Source organism: Drosophila ananassae, chromosome 2R, assembly GCF_017639315.1.
Source record: "Drosophila ananassae strain 14024-0371.13 chromosome 2R, ASM1763931v2, whole genome shotgun sequence".
Taxonomy (NCBI): Eukaryota; Metazoa; Arthropoda; class Insecta; order Diptera; family Drosophilidae; genus Drosophila; species Drosophila ananassae.
In genome coordinates, this window is record NC_057928.1 from 26,592,015 (window position 1) to 26,610,576 (window position 18,562).

At 49.2% G+C, this 18,562-nt stretch overlaps 3 protein-coding genes across 32 annotated transcripts in view; 2 read left to right on the forward strand and 1 right to left on the reverse strand.

The window, feature by feature from the left end:
* Positions 1-6,387, forward strand: part of LOC6507490 (neurabin-1) — a 36,945-nt gene extending 30,558 nt beyond the window's left edge. For 6 of the 13 annotated variants that reach the window (XM_014909774.3, XM_014909768.3, XM_044715006.1 and 3 more), the window contains 5 exons: positions 91-691; positions 1,527-2,340; positions 2,429-2,565; positions 3,016-3,284; positions 3,339-6,387. In XM_014909774.3, the coding sequence (XP_014765260.2) occupies positions 91-691; positions 1,527-2,340; positions 2,429-2,565; positions 3,016-3,284; positions 3,339-3,605 (2,088 nt within the window). In that variant the 3' untranslated portion in view covers positions 3,606-6,387. The remainder of the gene's footprint in view (positions 1-90; positions 692-1,526; positions 2,341-2,428; positions 2,566-3,015; positions 3,285-3,338) is intronic. The other 7 variants (XM_032454666.2, XM_044715007.1, XM_001955864.4 and 4 more) reach the window with 5 other exon arrangements.
* Positions 6,388-7,903: 1,516 nt separating this feature from the next.
* LOC6507491 (purine nucleoside phosphorylase) lies at positions 7,904-12,531 on the forward strand. Of its 7 annotated transcripts, XM_044715008.1 has the most exons (5): positions 7,937-7,969; positions 8,033-8,367; positions 10,452-10,526; positions 11,065-11,836; positions 12,261-12,531. In XM_044715008.1, the coding sequence occupies exons 2-5, from the start codon at positions 8,255-8,257 to the stop codon at positions 12,348-12,350; spliced, it is 1,050 nt and encodes a 349-aa protein (XP_044570943.1). In that variant the 5' UTR covers positions 7,937-7,969; positions 8,033-8,254; the 3' UTR covers positions 12,351-12,531. The 7 variants fall into 7 exon arrangements, with proteins under 7 accessions (XP_014765267.1, XP_014765268.1, XP_044570944.1 ...); XM_014909781.3 differs by having other exon boundaries at positions 7,904-8,367; XM_044715009.1 differs by lacking the exon at positions 10,452-10,526 and having other exon boundaries at positions 7,929-7,969.
* The window catches only part of LOC6507547 (supervillin), a 97,050-nt gene continuing 90,707 nt past the window's right edge, over positions 12,220-18,562 (reverse strand). For 11 of the 12 annotated variants that reach the window (XM_044715005.1, XM_014909819.3, XM_014909814.3 and 8 more), the window contains 6 exons: positions 16,558-16,699; positions 15,998-16,499; positions 15,750-15,907; positions 13,668-15,686; positions 13,365-13,612; positions 12,220-13,308 (listed from right to left, as the gene is read on the reverse strand). In XM_044715005.1, the coding sequence (XP_044570940.1) occupies positions 13,069-13,308; positions 13,365-13,612; positions 13,668-15,686; positions 15,750-15,907; positions 15,998-16,499; positions 16,558-16,699 (3,309 nt within the window). In that variant the 3' untranslated portion in view covers positions 12,220-13,068. Of the gene's footprint in view, positions 13,309-13,364; positions 13,613-13,667; positions 15,687-15,749; positions 15,908-15,997; positions 16,500-16,557; positions 16,700-17,034; positions 17,250-18,562 lie in introns of those variants that run through there. The other variant, XM_014909815.3, reaches the window with a different exon arrangement.

Consider the following 18,562-nt stretch of genomic DNA (forward strand, 5'->3'; position numbering starts at 1 on the left):
TCTTCCATGCCATCTCATCTCATCCCTCATCTGCACCAAACCCCCACTGCACCCCGTGCCAGATACTAATAAAGTTTTCATACTTCCCAGCTGGTCAAGCTCGAGACGACGGGCAACGAGAACGAGCTGCTCAGCGAGCGGCTCCGGCAGAGCGAGCGGGAGCTCGGCAACATCCGGAAAGAGGCGGCCAACCTGCAGAACATGCTGCAGCAGTCCCAGGGCCAGTACATGGCCCTCGACAAGAAGTACAACAAGGCCAAGCGCCTGGTGCGGGAGTACCAGCAGCGGGAGCTGGACATGTGCCACCGCGAGGAGTTCTACCAGCAGCTGCTGCAGGAAAAGGACACCGAGTACAATGCGCTGGTGAAGAAGCTTAAGGACCGGGTGATCAATCTGGAGCACGAGCTGCAGGAGACACAGCGGAAGGCCGGCTTCCCGGTGGGCCTGCCCTACGACAGTGCCACCCTGAAGCTTACGCCCCAGATGATGCGCAAGGCTCCGCCAAAGCCGCTCTTCCACAAGCTGGAGACGGAGCTGTCCGACACGGAGATCTCGGACCTCTCGCCCGACGGCGACGGGGTCAAAACAGCCACTGTGGAGCGCAAGGTTCCGGTCAAGGACGAACTGGACGCAGCTGTGCCCCAGCACGAGCTGCTGGACAACTCTGTGAACAAGACCAAGATCGACCTGGGTAAGTACCCGCCACTATTCATATTCCCACCTCAGTTTATTTGTGAACACTTTGTCGGAAGACCGTCTTGGCTCAAACAGGGGGATGTGGCCTCAAAGAAGGCCTGATCAAAGGCTTCAGATCCTCAAGAAGAGCTCATAGTATTTGCCATTACACTGGTAACCTCCTCCGTCTGCATCTTGAATCAATTGGTTGGTACCTAAAATACCTCATCAGTATATACTCTCTAGTCCCAGTGACTTGCCTTATTCCATGTTGATTCTTCAACAATCCAAATGTGGTCTCAAGCTTGGCTTCGAACTTGGTCCTTTTTCTCCATGTCTCTGATAGGGGAAAAGTGCTTAAAGTTCATCCAGATTACCTTAATGATAAGCCACAAGTGGGTGCAATACCCCACCTATGCAATTTGCAACTTTGAGGTCATATTTCATGTCCTGCTGCCTCTTCCGCAAGTAATCCCCCTGTTGAGCCGTCTGGTCGGGCAAGGGATTCGTTTTGATTCTGTGCTTTGAGCTGCTCTTGGACTGACCTCCAACCACTGCCTCGTCCTCCTTTTGTTTGCTTCTTTCGATCTTCTTTGTACTTTGTCACTGCCATTTGTGCTAACTGTTATTCTCTTTCTTTTCACATTTCTCCGCATTTTATATTTTGCTCTCTGTGTCTGCCGTCTCTGTTGTCGTTCCTTCTCGTTGTTCATGTTTGCGTTACGTTTCTTGCTCGTTGTTTTGTGACTGCCACGCCTACACGCTGCGCCCTCATTTCGCCCAACAAATTAAAAACAAAACCAAACACGAAACCAAATGCACCCCAATCGCAACCGATTTTTAAACAAAAGCCTCCCGGGGCGGTCTAGCCAATCGCCAGCTGCCCTCCACGAACGGGGCCAACGGCACCGCCAACGGGGACTCCCAACTCTCGAACGGGAACCTCATTAAGCGCAGCCGAAGCAACAGCCGCAGCTCGGAGTGCACACTGGACGACAGCGACGAGGAGGAGGCGGGCGAGGGCTCCTCCCCGAACCTGGCGGGAACAGCGGCGAACGCCCACGAGACGATCAGCAGCCTCTCGAACGGAAACTCGCACCTGCTGGCCAACGTGAACAACCTGCTCCAGCACCACCCGCCGGCGATGGTCACGATCGGCGGGGGGGCGTCGGCGGTGGCCCCCTCCAACGGCCACCTGGGCACCACCACGGCCATCCTGCTGAACTCCACGTCGTCGGCCTCCTCCAGCTCGTCGAACCAGTCCACGGCGCGGGAGGCGCAGATCAACCAGCTATACGCCCAGGTGCACAAGGACCCCAGCAAGCAGCAGCAGCAGTTGCAGCAGCAGCAGACGGCGAACAGCATCAGCATACCCAGCATCTTCAAGAACTCCCTGGGGTCGCCGGCGGACAGCGGCGGACTGAACGACTTCCATCGCGGCAGCATGACCACCTTCGGCACGGGTCCAGCCAGCAGCAGCAACCGGGATCTCAACAGCTCGTACGACTCCATTCTCGGGTCGAACGACAAACTCTCGGAGAATGAGCCGGCGGAGAGCTGGATGTACCCCAGCCGGCGACGGGTCGCTCCTAATGGCAGCAAAGTGCCGCTGCCCGGATCCAGTTTCACGGACCAACTCAACCAGGCACTGTCCGATCGCGAGAGGTGGGTTCAGGGTTGAGGGTTGAGGGTTTTCGCGGAAAACCACTTGTAGAGAAGTTTTATTTGCTAAACGGCTGCTTCAACTTTGCAGGCGACTCGGGGACGGATCCTCGCGACACTCCAGCGACGATTACACGGAGATCAACAAGAGCCAGAGCGCCGCGGCGATCAACTGCAAGACGCTGATCAACGAGATCCGCCAGGCGGTGAACGAGGCGCAGCCCAAAGGTGAACTATGCCCCACCAACCTAGTCACGCACCGAATCTAGTCACTTAATCAAACCAAGCAGATCAATCCTCCGAATCTCTCCTTATCTAGCTAGGTCGTAAGCCTCCAGACTAACCCATTCAAACCCAAACAGACCAGACCTCCAGCTCATGCCACTCATCTCATTCTCATACAAATCTGTACATATGTTTACCGTTCAATCCGTTCAAGCCGTTCAATATAACCCGATATATACTATACCGTTTCTATGCGGAGGTCTTGAGACTCCATTGAAAGCTGTTAACCGTTTACATTAACCACATCCTCCACACTGTCCTCTATCTATCTTTGAATGTCTACGCTAACCCACTGCGTCGCAGCCCCCGAGGGTGCAGGGCGGTGCACTCTGAACTTACTAACCTCGGATTCTCTGTATTCCCCTCTCTTTCCCCCAACCGATCGATCCAAAGTTAAACAAGTCGTTCCACAATCACTCTCCCCGCCCGGCACAGTCCCCTGGCAGCAGCAGCACCACCCACAGCTCCAGCAGCAGCCGTCCGCCCACACCACCGGCCCGCCCTCGCCCACCAGCATGTCCTCGGGCTGCTCCTCACCGGGCTACTCGCCCAGCCGCACCCTGGACCTCTCTGGGTCGAGCTCCAGCTTCTCGGACCGCAAGGCGGCGGCCGCCGGATACCACTACAAGGGTGGCCCAGTCCACGAGTGGACCAAGGACCAGGTAGGTGTTGAATCAAAGAGCTAAGGAGAGCAGCCACTTACAATTTCGTCGCAGGTGGGCCATTGGCTGATGGGCATCGAGCTGGAGCGCTACATACCCGTCTTCAAGGAGCACAACGTGGAGGGCGGAGCCCTGCTCACCCTCGACTCGAAGGACTTCAAGACGCTGGGCGTGAGCGGCGATGACAAGCACCGGCTGAAGAAGCGCCTGAAGGACCTCAAGGCGAACATAGAGAAGGAGCGCAAGGACATGGAGCGGGAGCGGCGGGAGCGCGAGAAGGCCATTCGCAAGGCCGAGAAGAAGGCGGCCAAAAAGAAGTAGTTGAATTGTAGCCCCTAAGACTCTGAAGAACTCCGGAGAAAGTAGCCAAAAACCAAAAGCGTACGCAGTATATGTAGTCTATGCATACACCACACACACAAGCAACACACTCGTATTAGCAGTTATATATTTATACGCATCTAATGATAACATAATTTATTTGTACAACACTTCTATTATACATACGTACTACATTTTAACCTATCTACCCTAATGGAATTATAGATGTAATTACTCTAGAGAAGCGGATGATGGCGGGGCATCCCGCTGTGTTAGGAGGGTTAGGAGCAGCGGATGATGGTTAGGAGTAGGCCCCAAGAGCAGGACCACTACCCGACGACAGCCGACAGCTCCGGCCAATGGAGCAGCTAGGAACCTACTCAAAAGGCATTGGACTGACTGATTTTACGATTAATTTAGACACAAAACAAAGAAAATTCTTTTTTAAAGCCAACCAAACCAAATAGCCACTTGAAGAGAGATGCTTGGGAGCGAGGAGGCTCTGCGAGGAGTTCGCCGAACAGACTTGATCGAAAGGAGATAACATTAATATTAATAGCCACTAGTTTAATCCACGGAATGTCTCGTTTTTCTAATTATTTATCTGTGTAATTTAATGACTAGTGCGTACTCGATAATATTCAATTCTAGATATATGTATAAACCTATATGTACGAACTATGTATGTGCATTCGTCAGATTACGCACCTGTTGCGAGAATGTTCTGTACCGCGTACCCGTATAATTAACAACTAATGCTAAAGTATTGTACTGTATTGCTATGCCCGAACGTCACTGAGTACTTAAGTATAGAGCTGAAACCATTTTTGTTCCCTGTTACCAAGCGTACAGCAACAGCCAAATCAATGCAAATGTCCACCAGCCAAAAAGAAAGTAATCTATTCGTTAGCCAGTACGATCAGACACCTATCTGTTCGAGTGAGTGAGTGTTACAGTTTGTTTTGCCTTGTATAGATATTCGTAGAGCTTTCTTATTTGTATTTAATAATCCTAGTTTCGTCCTTGTGTGTTCTTGTGCTGTGTAAGTACTTTTAGTTTTACGATTATAATTTCAAACGTTGCAATAAATCTGAAAACCAATCCCCATTGTCGCCCCAAGACATAATCCCTCTGGATCTGCGGCCACAGGACCAGGACCCAACATTGACTTATCAAGGAATCAAGTTTAGAAACTAGTCCTTGTTTGGTGTAACAATTAGCGTAATATACCTACCACTACGGAATACGTATACATATATGATACTCTCCTTCTCTCTATCTCTCTACGAACTACCACTCTGTCTCTATTTGACTTTAAGACCCCGGCCGTGGCCAGGTGGGTGCCCAAGAGGCGCCCCGGGAGTCGACGGCCGGCAGCGCATATTCACCGCATGTGCATTCACGTCTCGTCGCAAGTCCTTAATATAGCTTTTGAAAAGCTCGCCTCTAAACAGTGCCACACAAACCAAAACAAAAAGCAACCATTATAACTTACAAAACGATACGGATAATGAATAACACAGTGCATCGAGTCACTTGAGCAATTCAAAATGCAAATTTTGTGGCGCTGCACGCGCCGCCACCAGTGGATCTTCGCACTCCCGACATCCGCTTAATTTCGGATTGATTCGAGGAAGTGCATCCGCGACAAAAACCAGATCAGAGAGCTCGCGTGCAGCGCACAAAGCGCTCCAGAATACGTGTGTTCTTTTAAATGTGCACTTTGTTTGCAGTTTATTTTTGGGTAATTGTTAGTAAGCGAATTACATCACATTTAAAACAAAAGAAAATCTTTGAGGAGCATAGGAACCAGTTTGAAGTTGGTGAATCAAATTAATGAAGTAGCCTGACCCCGCCTCGAAATTCTCAAAGAGTAGAGGCAGGACCGGCGCCTAATAATCAAAACAAATCGAAATGTTAGACACCTACAGAACACATTCGTGCCTTTTTCATTGCGAAAAACCGTCCCAACCAGAATGAATGAACTAATACCCAGAGCAGAGGATCTCACCCACCACCGTCCTTGGGGGCTCTGGACACTGCCACCCTCCAGCTGGCCCAGTCCCCCCCGGATGCGTGCACTCCTTTGTCACGAATACGTTGAAGCATTAGAACCCCCGCGAATGCCTTAGATGAAAATTATATTACCCATTAGATACTCAATATTATTGATTGTTTTGCTCGTAGGTTTATAGGCCTTTCGAAAACTTGCTTTTGTCTCCGATTTTGGGAACTTTACGACAAAGTTGGCTCGGTCTTGTGGCCTCGGGAATTGGATTCGGGAAATATGCGACTGTCGTCCCCCTTTGAGTTGTTCCTAATTATAATTTTAAATTAATTACAAGTCTATTCGGTTGCTCATTCCAATCATTCTTAACTTTCTGTTTTAACTATTTGAATTGATTTCCAGGTTTTTTTTTTTCAATGGCCATTAAATCTTAATTATTTAAATCTTGAATTAATAATTCAACTTCGATTGAGTAAGTTTCGAATTTTGTGCTGCGTATTTTTCGTATAATTTGTGCGAATGACTCCATTTTTTTCATATCATAACTAGTTATACTCTATGAATTTAGAAAGCCCTTCCGCAAAAGATTACTCAAAAGTCAAAACTTAATTCGCAAAGGAATAGAATGCAAACTGAAATCGCTTATTACTACACATCGACGTCAATATTTAAAATCGGTAATTTAAGATTGCTCGAATCTTAGCAAATCATGGAATATAATGAGTTACGCAGAGCAGACAGTGCTAATAAATATACTCCGAAATAAACCCAATACTAGAACCGTGTTGTTTATTCCCCTTACTGGGCCACCCGAGTCGCCAATCGCTATCGCCGCTTCCATCACGTTCCTGTTTACAGATGCATCACAAACAGCCTGAATGGGTTTGTTGTACCGCTGCACAATCGGGGAACGGAGAGGGTATCGCCAAGATACACACACTTCGCAGCCGAAGATGCCACCAGCGACCTGCGACCGGGAGGGGCAGCCCGTCTCGTGTCTTCCACGGAAAGATGAATGGAACATTTTGAAACGTTAGCGGGGTTTTCCTTATCATCTTGGAATTTTCCACTGCTGCGTTTGAGTGGCCGGCATGTAGTGACCTCTGCACATCTTAGGCATTGTCTTTCAGGTTTCGAAGGGTGCACCCTAGAGCATTCAAGCCTCGGATTGGCCCCGGGTCTTTGGAGTTCCCACACAGGCCTCAACAGATTACTGTTGCTTACGTTGCCGATCCGGCGAGCCTAGAAACCAAAGGGACAGACCAATCAAACTGGGATTATTAGTTCGTCGCGTTTTAGTTAGTCATTGCGTCTAGTCTCATAACCCTTAGCTAGTGGCGATTAAATTCTTTCGACACGCCGGAGATGTTTACACATTTTCCTCGAGCTGATTACGCCTCGGATCATCGCCTGCGGAGACCCCCCACGAACTGATAAGACTGTTTTGAGATCTATGCGCCATGTCAGTCAATATGTATGCTAAAATTTCGCAACGGAGCCACTTGCCTCACTCTTTTGTTGATAGAGGCCTATCAGATAAACGCACGGTTGCTGGGTGATCCAAAATGCAGTCACTATTTCAACATGCCCGTGTGACTGGGCGTCTGGGGCAGCGCCCTAGGAACTGATGATCCGTTGAAACTTTCCGCGGACTGATAACCCTTGACAGAGGTTACCAGGCAAATTAAATATAATTCTCGGCCAGTGGCATGTTTTGAAAAATTGTAAAAATAGCCAGGCATGTTTGCGTTTGCAAACAGTGATAGGAGACACCTGATAACATCCAGCCCAAAAAGAGAAACTGGAGGAGCAATAACAGGCTGACTAAGTTTAGTTTCGAAAAGTAGCTCTTTATGAGTCTATGAGGAAAGAATTCGATTTCCAGCGACGCAGCGCGGTCTGACGCTATAAAGCCCATATCAGAAAGTCCATAAATTGGACCCACCTGCCGGGACAATGGCGACATCTTTTATGATTACACTATTGGGGCTTCTTATCTGAGCTCTCGCCGAAAGAGTTGTTTTCCTCCCGTGGTCTCCCACTTGGATGTGCTGATTCGCTCAACTCAATTAATTGGCCGCAACAATTCCGGCTGAATAATACGCTGCATAATAGGCCCGCGCAAACAATTTAAATTGAATACTGAACAATCAGCGCCGCAGCGATCCCGATCCCGGTTCCGACAGATTCCGATCTTGGTTTTCCTGAGGCGACGCTCCATCAGCACCGTCGGCAGCAGCAGCGGCGACGTCAACGCAGGCGCAGGCTTTATAGTTTAAAAGTCGGCGCACCGGAGCCGAACGACTTCACAATTCCGTAAGCCCTCGACCAGTCAACAGCTCCGCGGAGGACACAAGCAAGTCATCGCCGGCGCAGAAATATATGTGTTTATTGAAGAACATTTGAAATTAACCAACAGCTGTGAAACGTAACGAGATTACAAAGGAAATTCCGGTTCCAGATCGCCAGTTCGGTTTCAGTTCCAGATTTCTAAATTGGCTCGCAAAAGCAAACAGAAACGTGGCCCGATTTTGACTGGATTTGTTGCGCGAAAGTTTCGATTTGCATAAACAGCGAAAGGGCAGCGATTATATAATTGCAGTGATTGTTCATCTAGACAGCAGCATCTCCCATCCGTACGATGACTGGCTACAATTCCAACGGCGAGGTGGCCACCAGCAACGGCAACGGACACTCCAATGGCCACTCCAACGGACACAAGACGGCCGACTACACAGCCCAGGAGAACGCCACGTAAGTAGAGAGGGTAGAGGGTCGCTGTAGACACACGTAGTCTATATCGGAGGGCCTCACGCCAGGCGCTCGTTTGGACAATCACCTCTAGTTGGGACTTCGAATAGCTGCACCATCGTGTTGCGTAGCTTTCAATGCTTATGGGGCTAAATTCTTTTTCTCCACCCTTCTAATGTCCTCCTGAGCACTTTTCCCGCCACCTCCTCCGCCTCTGCACTCGCTTACTCCTGTGACCCGCTTTTCAAAGGCCGAATCGATACGGCCTTGGATTGGACTTTCCGTGCCACTTTCCGTAGCAAGCCTTTCTAGACACTTCACTTTCCTATAATTTCAAAAAACACACTCCGGCCTGCAATAGCCCCAGTTCGGTCTCCGGAAATCCTTCGCAAAATTCCGTGCCTGCTTTTTCTGTTGGGCTAGCAAGGAGCACTCCTCTAAGATCTCTTACCACCGGCAGGATGTGCTCGCGGGACTGCTGTTCCGGGCCAGGAGGCTCCAACAAGGGAGCCGCAACTTCCTGTACCGAAAAGAAGAAATCTGGTATAGGGAACGGCGAGAAGATCATACCCACGCCCCAAAGTCTCCTGTAAGTTCCACAAAGTATCCAAAAGGAGCGGGGAGGGGATGGGAACCCTTTCACACCTATCCCTGACTTAGTTGTCAGGTTCATTCCGTTGTACTCTGTTCTGTTGTTGATTGGATATCCCAACCTGTTTCCTGCCGTTGCATCCCGACAATGTGCAACACAGACTGCTGCTCGAACCCCAGGGGAAAGGCCGGCAACAAGTCCGCCCTCCTAGATCCCGAAGTATTCGTACCCATTGTAGCCACTCCGAGCTCCGAGCTGTAAGTCCTCAATTTTGATTTGTTCGTGGAACCAGTTTGGAATTAGAATACCAGAAAGCCAAAGACTAGAGTCTAGACCTTGTCCTTGATCTTTCCGCTATCAGAGATTGGTGTTTCGAATTTAAATTAAGTCATTCCAGTATTCCAGAGGAGCTTATCATTTTTCGCGGCTTGACGTCGGCAGGTCATTAAAATCCCATTCGAATCCGAATAAAATTATTCGGAACGATCCGGTTGTTCGGGGGCTCTCTCCCGCTTGGGCCTGGAAAGAAATGCTAACAGAAAATGCGAGTGTGGGGCTTCCAACTTTTAGAAAGCGTACTTATAATTGTAGTTTAACTACTAAAAATATGGAAGAGCTTCAAGACTTATGAAGTCCAAGCTTCTTGTGCAAGCGTCGTTGGCCATGCAACCAAGCCCCTCTGATTGGTTCTGGAAAGCGGGTGTGTCCGTCCCGTGATCTTGACACAGGCCCCCTAGTACGTAATCTCTAGTGCTGGTACCAGTTCCGACAGTAATTGGAAAATTGTCCGATAAAGAATGCTATCCACTCGGGCACCACCGACTCGTAGGCACACTGATTAGCTTCGAAACTTGTTTTCGATTTCGATGCTGAATATTGATAAGGCGGCGAAAATACGTCGCGTGTTTCCAACGAATTTGCATAAGTGCCCGGCTGCCGGGGGTTAATTTTATTAAAGCTATTCATGCTAAACTTACCAATTAGTAGGAGCTACGATGGAGGAGGCCTGCGGAGGCATTTGCTTAATGACGCACTTTATGTTTACACTTGATGATGTTTTTGTTTTTCATCTGCACAATTGATAATATTGGGAGCATCACTTCAGAGGCTTATCAGCCCTGGCTCTGGTGGAAAAACAAGCGATGAATGATGAAACCGTTCGAGCACGTGGGGTTAAGGGGTTCACATGTAGTAACAGCGTCCAACACACCGCAGCTTAATCGGTTCAAAGTCGCCAAGTGGGCTTGCAAGCCGCTGAAATCCATTATAGTTTTAATTGAATGGCTCAAATTTATTGGTAGCTGCTGTGACTTTAATTACTCCAGGGCTTTAATTACTAGTCATGCAATCTTACCATTTTGTTTCGTTTATCAGGAGGAGCCAATAAATGATAAGCGTGCTTTGCGGGGGTGTACGCCCGTATCTTACGACTGTGTTTCTTATAACGATGGAACTTACCCAACAACTCAAACCACGTTTTTTACCCTTATTTCAGACAAAATGGTGGCAAGATCGAATGTTTTTTGACGCCTGAGGAAGTCAGAGCAATACGCGTTCTAAACGAAGACACGTTTGTAGTCCAATTTCAAAATTAGCCAACTTTTATGTTTCTTTGTTACTTTGTCCAAGCATAAAACACGTCCTCATACCAAGTACTTTTTTTAACAATTTTTGTGTTTAGGTTTCATTGCGGAAAAGTACACACATACATCTTTGTTGTTCTATTACAACCTTCATGTTTATTTTATAGTTATTGTCTGAGATTTCCCTCTGATTGGCAACAAAGTTAAATCATATTGTTAATTTTTACTTACCAATTACTCATTTAAAACGAAATGGAATCTATCACATAATGTGGAAGGTTTCCAATCCAAAATGGAATTCATTGGCCAAGGTAAAAGGTTTTTGAATCGTAATCACTTCAAGAACCGACATTGTTTTTCCGTTTTGTATATTTCGTCTAATCGTCATCAATCTGATTGAGAGTTTATGTCTAACCCACCCAAATTATTATATTATATTTTCTCAAAGGTACATCTATTTCTGTTTTGCCCCAGATTTTATGCAGTACTTATTTTTGGATTAAAATCATATCTTTACTTCGGCAGGTATCCGTACGAGGTCATCCAGGAAATCGCCGATTTTATTACTAAGGGCTCCGGCATGCGCCCCAAAATCGGCATAATCTGCGGTTCTGGGCTCGGCTCTTTGGCGGAAATTATCCAGGACCCGAAGATCTTTGAGTATGAAAAGATTCCCAACTTCCCCGTGTCGACCGTTGAGGGCCACGCTGGAAAGTTAGTGATCGGCACCCTGGAAGGCGCTACAGTAATGGCCATGCAGGGTCGGTTCCACTTCTACGAAGGCTATCCCCTGGCCAAGTGCTCTATGCCAGTGCGAGTGATGAAGCTGTGCGGCGTGGAGTACCTCTTCGCCACCAATGCGGCTGGCGGCATCAATCCCCGCTATGCGGTGGGTGACATAATGCTGATGCACGATCACGTGAACATGCTGGGCTTCGCTGGAAACTCGCCGCTCCAGGGACCCAACGACCCACGCTTCGGTCCCCGCTTTCCCGCCCTCGTCAATTCGTATAACAAAGAACTGATCAACAAGGCCATAGAGATTGGCAAGACCATGGGCATCGAGTCAAATGTCCATGTCGGCGTCTACTCCTGTTTGGGCGGTCCCAACTACGAGACCATCGCCGAGCTGAAGGCCCTTCGAATGATGGGCGTGGATGCAGTGGGGATGTCCACCGTTCACGAAGTAATCACCGCCCGGCACTGCGACATGAAGGTGTTTGCTTTCAGCCTTATCACCAACAAATGCGCCACCGAGTACAGCGATAAGAAGGACGAGGAGGCCAACCACGAGGAGGTATGTTTAGAAGGTGGCAATTGCCGAAATATCCATCCTTTTTCCGGTTTTTTTTTATTCTGATTTCGATTTTTACCGAACTTTTCTTATTATTCCTAAATTGTTCCGATTTATTTTGGTTTCGTCTGTTTTCCCGAATGTAAATTATTTATTTTTCCAAAATCGCATGCGATTTTAAGCCGTCTCTAAAAATGGCAAAACACTCGCATGGGAGAAGTGTGGAAAGTTAGTAAATATGACGTACTGGACTTAGTAAAAGTTCCCCATAACTTTACGTCGTCAAACGTAAAGAACTTGAAAAAAATAATTCTTTGCAACGTAATTGACTTTGAAAAAATTCAGGAAAATCCGACAGTTTTAATTGAATGAAACAATTTTAATTGTTTAATTTGTTTTAACATTTTTTTCATTTATTTTATTTTAGGTCATGGCCGTGGCAAAGAACAGACAGAAGGCCTGCTGCGAATTAGTCGCACGTCTCGTTCGCGAGATTCACAGCAACGCGGCTTCCTAGACAGCGACGGCGGGAAATAGTGATGGATGCTAACTTTAACCATAGTTAATTCACTTAAGCTCGCAGTCACGGCTCACTACGACATCAACTGTCCCAAAATTTACAGTATAAGCTTAGGCCATAAATACAACTAAATTATGTAAAATAAATTTCTCAAATAAAATAAACTAAACGTACGCAATTATACGCAATAATAAAAACAAATACACTGACATAGATGCGAAGTGGGGAAAATAAAGCTAATGTTAAAGGATTTCGAATTTAAAACAACGATTTAACCAAGGCTAGTCAAATTTTTGGTGCTTGCAGAGATGAAACAAATGCAATTTCGTTAAATTTTAAAATAAACGTAAAACAACAGGCCTTAGAACTACAACTATACGTAAAAGCGATTATCTCGGAAGTGCGTTAAAATGAAGCGGGTTGAATATTTATTGCCTGACCTGCACTCCTGTAAAAGACTTAAAGTGCAGCCTGCTCGCGTGTGTATATGTTTATATATATGTTTATATAAAGTTAATTTTATGTACTTGTAAAATAGAGAGTACATGGGGATATGCGCACGTGTATATATGATACTTGGTATACTAAAAGGCCTAATACGTAGAATATGTTAGGGTCTGTTTGTGCTGATTGCAAAGCATTGCTAAGAAAGTGTTTTGAGTGATTCTTTTGTGATAGTGTTCAAGTCTATAAGGTTGCATTGTGCTCCTCTCTCCTAGAACAGCCCTCGCTCCTTCTTCAGCTTCGTTTGCTTCCAAATGGGCAGCTGCTCGAACTCCGCTCGGCTGCAGCCCAGGGCCAACTTGAAGTCATCACTGTTCAGGTAGACCTCCAGACGCGTGGGTTCCACGCCCTCGGGTAAGGGTCGCGCCTTAAGCACCTCCAGCGGGTATTCGGTCTGAGTCATTTGTGCCAGCATTTCGCTAATGGTTACGGGGACATTGGTTCGACCATCCTGATGAATAAATAAACGTTATTAACGAGTTCCCGACTAATCCACCACTGGCTTACCTCTTCGTTGATGTCGCGCACATCCGATCGATCTGTCCACTCGGGGAAGAGAGCCTTGAAGGCCACCGGTTCTAGGCCGGCCCAAACCACCTGGCCGCGGATGCCGTGGAAAGGTTCCTTTTCGTTTTCGCCGTGCTTGGCACGCCAATAGTCGACGGCTGTTTCCAGGGCAGCACGTCGCTCTGAGATCCAGCGATTCACACCAGCCCGATTGTCGTTCGTGGGACTGCTACGTTCGTCTGTGTTTACTAAAGAAGAAAATATTATAGAAATGCGTTTCAAACATGTTCACATTTTACTTACTTTTCACGTCCTCCAAGGGCCACCAGCCCATCCACAGCCACAGCACGTCGCCGTCGTCCAAAAGGAAGCTGGTCGGTTGCCTGGCGTTGTACAGTTGCTCCTGACTGAAGGGGTACGGACTCTGCAGTTCTTGGCAACGCAAAGGATCAATCAATTCGATCGCTTTGAATACGCCCTGCGTACTGGAGAAATTGAAGACCCTTAGCTGGTAGTTGTAGGCCTTGGTGGACTCGGTAAGACTGTCGTATTCCTTGCGCTGATCGCTCAATCCCAGGACCTTTCGGCACTCCTCTGTTTCCGATCCCTCCTCCATCTCCGTGACCTTGACATCTTCGCAGCTGAAGAGGTGCTTGGGCTTTTCTGTGACGAGTTCCATGGCAGCGTCCAAGGCCACTGATCGCGTGTGTGCAGCGCTCTTCGATCCATGCCAGACGATTACACTTCCTTGACTTCCGTGAATTAGAAGCATGGAGTTTCGGGAGCGCAACTGACCCGCCTGACAGTCGACTTCTTTAAGAAGAGTCTCCTCTTTCACATTCCCCTGCAGCTGATACAGGCGCCACTGGCTCCGCCTTTTCAGACAATCCTCCTTGCGTCCTCGATGTTGCCAAAGTTGGCCGAACAAGCGCACGAAGGCTGTACACTCATCTCCCTGGGACACCCGCAACTGGGCTCCCTTTTCTTTGTCCAGCTCCACTGTCAGAAGCGCCGCAGCCCCCTTTTCATTGGCACTGGATTGCCGGCCCTGCCAGGTGAAGTAGACGCAGCGGTCACGTCCAACCGTGCTTCGGTTCGACACCTTTCCGCTCAGCTCCCGCACTGTCACCGAAATTTGGTAGATCCAGCGCACTATGTAGCTCTCGGCCGAATAAAAGTGCCCGTAATCCTCGCGAGCGTTTTCCGAGTCGAAGTTGAACTCGTGGATTTGCCACTTATCCGTGGACTTAGTGATTACGTCAAAGTGCCGCATTGTATCCGTGTCGTAGTAGAAATTGCCTCGCCCCAGGTTGGCCTGCTCCAAAACCAGGTTCGGCTCCTGGTAGGGCTCTCCTTTGTACAGAGCAGTTCCATTGAGAGCACGCACCTCATGAATCCCATTGGCGAGGTAGTCTTTTTCCAAGTCCTCGCGCTCTAGCTCGGGCCAGTCGCTGAACTTTTCCTTAAACAGCACCGTTTCCATGTTCTGGGTGATCTTCCCCAGAATGCACCATTCCGGACGCTTTTCCGTTCTCTTGGCGTACTTGGTGTTCTCCCGGCGACCCACGATGCAGGCGTAGTTCAGCGGATTGAGGTAGCACTGGGCATAGTCGGCGGAGTTCTCCGCACCAAAGTGTTCCTGCGCCAGCCGCATGGCAGCCCTCTTGGCGTCCGAGGGGGCGTTCTTGCCATTCCAAACGTACAGCTCGCTTCCAAAGTCAAAAACGAGCACTTTGCGAGTGTCCAGCATGTCCACCTTGGGGATGCAGCCCCAGAACTTGTCCAGAGGGACCAAGCCGTCGTCCTGGAACTCGTAGATCTTGTTTGTCTCAATCAGGCTACTCTCGAAGACGTCGTCCTCGTCGGCATGGCCGCAGTCGGCAATTTCCGATCTGTCGTCCTCCTTCTTCCCCAAGAGTTGCCAGAACTGACGCCACTGCCGCTCGTTCACGTACTTCCCATCCGTCAGAATGACCTCCTGGGTGGCAGTGCAGCCCAGGTCCTTGTTCTCCACAATGGCAGCGCAAATCTTCTTGCTGCGCGAAATCTCAATCACGTTGGCGAAGGATCCGACGTAGCGGAACAACTGGGCGCCAGCGACTAGGATGAAACAATCTCCTCGGTTCAGTGAAGTGTGAACGGGGTCCACCAGACGGGTCTGGACGTGGGTGCGTCCCTTAACGTGGAGCAGCATAACCGGCTTGTGGGGCAGCCACATCTGCTGCAGCGGGATGGATGAGGAGCGCAGGGCCACCGACTTGAAGTCCTCAATGGAGGCCAGGCCTGCTATGGCCTCCGCAGCCAGGTTCGCGTTCTGGCCATCTGTGGGAAGCGGACACAGGAATGAGTTTGGCTTTCGCGTCGGAGATCGCAGACCCGACTTACATGACTCCAGCTTGAGGCGTCTGAGCTCCCGCTCGGCTATTCCCGACCTCACCTCCGTGTACTCCGAGCTGATGTCCTCTCGGGCAGCCAAGCTCTTGAGAGGATTGCGAGCCGCTCTGCGTCCCTTAGGTCCCTGCACGTTTCGCTTGCTCACCAAGCTGAAAGAAAACAGAAACGAATCGAATTTTAGCTTTGAATTTTTACACCGGCCTGTTTTTTTTTGGAAATCGTAGTTCTACGGAACTTACCGCTCCGTGGGCTTAATGTCGTCGAAGGAACTGATCTCCAGCTGCACGCTCTCCTCCTTCCTGGGCGCCGAGGCAAAGAAGTTCTCAAAGGTCTCCTTGTCGTCGAGACGAGGAACCAGAATCCTGGCCCCCACATTTGTGGGTGCCGCGGCGCTCTTGTTGTTGGCCAGCTCCTTGTTGTGCTTGGCGTTCTGCGGGGCACTCCGCTCGCCATCCGATTCCGAGCTGCTGCTGTTGGAGCGGCTCAGGCTGGGTACCTCCTCCTCCGGGTTCACGCTCAAGCTGCGCAGCGTGCTTTTTGGGGCGGCACTGCCGCCCGTGGTGACCATCATGGAGGGGCTCTTGGCCAGGCCCAGCTGCGGCTGGTTGGCGCTGCGCACCTCCACCATGGGGCACTTCTTGGCCTCGTCATTGGGCGACCGCTCAAACTGTAGCTCCACGGGGGACTGGGCCTTCTTCTGCAGTCGGCCAGCGACTGTGAACTTCTTGGCATCGGTTTGCTCTGTGGAAGTCAGGAGTAGTTAGTTGAGGGAACTGTTGAGGTTGGGTGGAGGGCTTACCTATCCGCTGCTTCCAGTTCTCGGAGTTGCACTTGAGTTGGCTCAGGCGGTCGGAGACCTTGCCGCCCTCCAGGCTAGTGGGAATAAGCGGGGACGGGGGCAGCGGCTTGTCCGACAGCGAGTGGGCCAAGGAGAGCGATTCCTGAAAGGGATACGGCGTAGAAATGAGCTTCATTATTCGGTTTAAGCTTTGAAGTGATCTCTCATGAATATTCACAATTGCCCAAATGTGGGGGACAGTCGTGATTACGTTCACTTTCCAAATGGTGAGCCACCCACGCCCCAGGTCGAACAGGCCGAATATGAGTCGCGCATAAACGCGTTTATAAAGAAATTAACAAACTTAATAGCCACAAATATGGTCAACAATCGCGACCTTATCTGCGCCGGGTTGTTCCCATTCGGTGAGTCAACACCTGCCACTACGACTGCGATTGTGGCTCCTAATGAGCGGTTTGTTTAGGGAAAAGCTTTTACCAGTTTTACTTTTTCCATGGCAGCGCCGATTTCGCCGTATTTGCCTGCTAATTTTGTTTACTCTTCTCCTGCGCTGCTGCCGCGGCGCATTTCCCTGATGGGCGCACCTTGAAATCAGCCTCAATGCCAAGTGCGCTCCATTAGCGACCCGCGGGTAGATGCGCAAAAGTGTCTTTGTGGGCTTGCTGCGGGCACAATGCCAATTCGGCGACTGCCAATCGCAGTTTGGCTAATTGCCCGCCTCGACCGAAGCTCCGCGGCTCGAGAGCTTCAGTTTGAGACAGTGCGAGTCATGCGATTAGATAAGCGAGGTGCACAATTCCACTCTACCAGAGTGCCCTACCAGAGTGCTTCATATTAGGTCTGCTGCCTTTCTCTCAGTGTGTGTAGTTCGATAGGAGATACGGAATGCCTATCCGTCTTTGTAGGGTGTGGTCTTCCAGCCTTCCCTCCCCAGGCTTTGTTTACGTTCGGAACCTGTCGAGGCAGAGCTCATTTAATTCGGTTTGACGAACTAATCTTATCTTTAGCTTTCATTGAAGAAAGCCATGAATTGCCGATCTTGTTTACTTTTATTGCAATGTTGGTGTTATGCAACGAGAAGGAGTTTATGGTGTTTGTCTTTCCCAGGTTTAGTCCACTTGCTAGACTGCCTGGCCAGATCATGCTCAGTCAGGCTGTCAGTAGAACTGAGCGCCCTCCAAAGAGATAAACATAGTAGCCCCAACCTTGGCGAACTCTGATCACTCCCCGCTACTCAGTTCCCTCGAATTTCAGAGTGTGTCATACAAAGCCGGCCGTGAATCATCCAATACAAATTGATAAAGCACATAAACCGGGTATAGCAGCTAATGGGCGCGGAAGAGAGTGCGCCGCGGCAGCTTCCCCACGGGGGCTGCTGATGGGACTCCAAGCCGAGAACCCAGAGACAAAAGCCACTCTACCTGAGAAGCTAACATCACCAAAAAAGTATGACGCCTCGGAACCTCAGCCAATAAATGCCAATTCATAATACTTTATTGGCAGCTTGTGTTTCTATTTGCCTATTTGCGTCGTTTTATTGACATTTGCGTTGGGTCTGTGCGGAAAAAGCCCAGAGTACTGAAATGCTAAAATTAGCATATAGCTTGCGTTTTTGTTTCTGTGGAATTTGGTTATTATTTTGGCCACTAATCCACTCCAAGTCCAAGCCAATTGGACAAGTTCAATAGCGGACATGGCCATGTGCCCGATTTGGCAGAAAAACGCACAAGCCACTGATGGACATGAATGCCTGAGTTAATCAGCGTTGTTGAGAAGTGGTCTCCTCTCCCCCCAGAGCTACTAGAGGGATGATAAGCTGGGCGCGTATCTTTATTGGCGGCTGGCGATTGCAGGCAGTTGCAGCGACCAGAGTTGACTGGCCAGCGAAGAATGCGAAACTAAGACGCGCCAGGCCTTTCACTGCAGGGTGGATGGGTCTTCCAGTGTCCGTCCGCTCGCTCCATCGAATCAATCAAAACGCTGATTCAAGAGCCCCAAAGCAGCA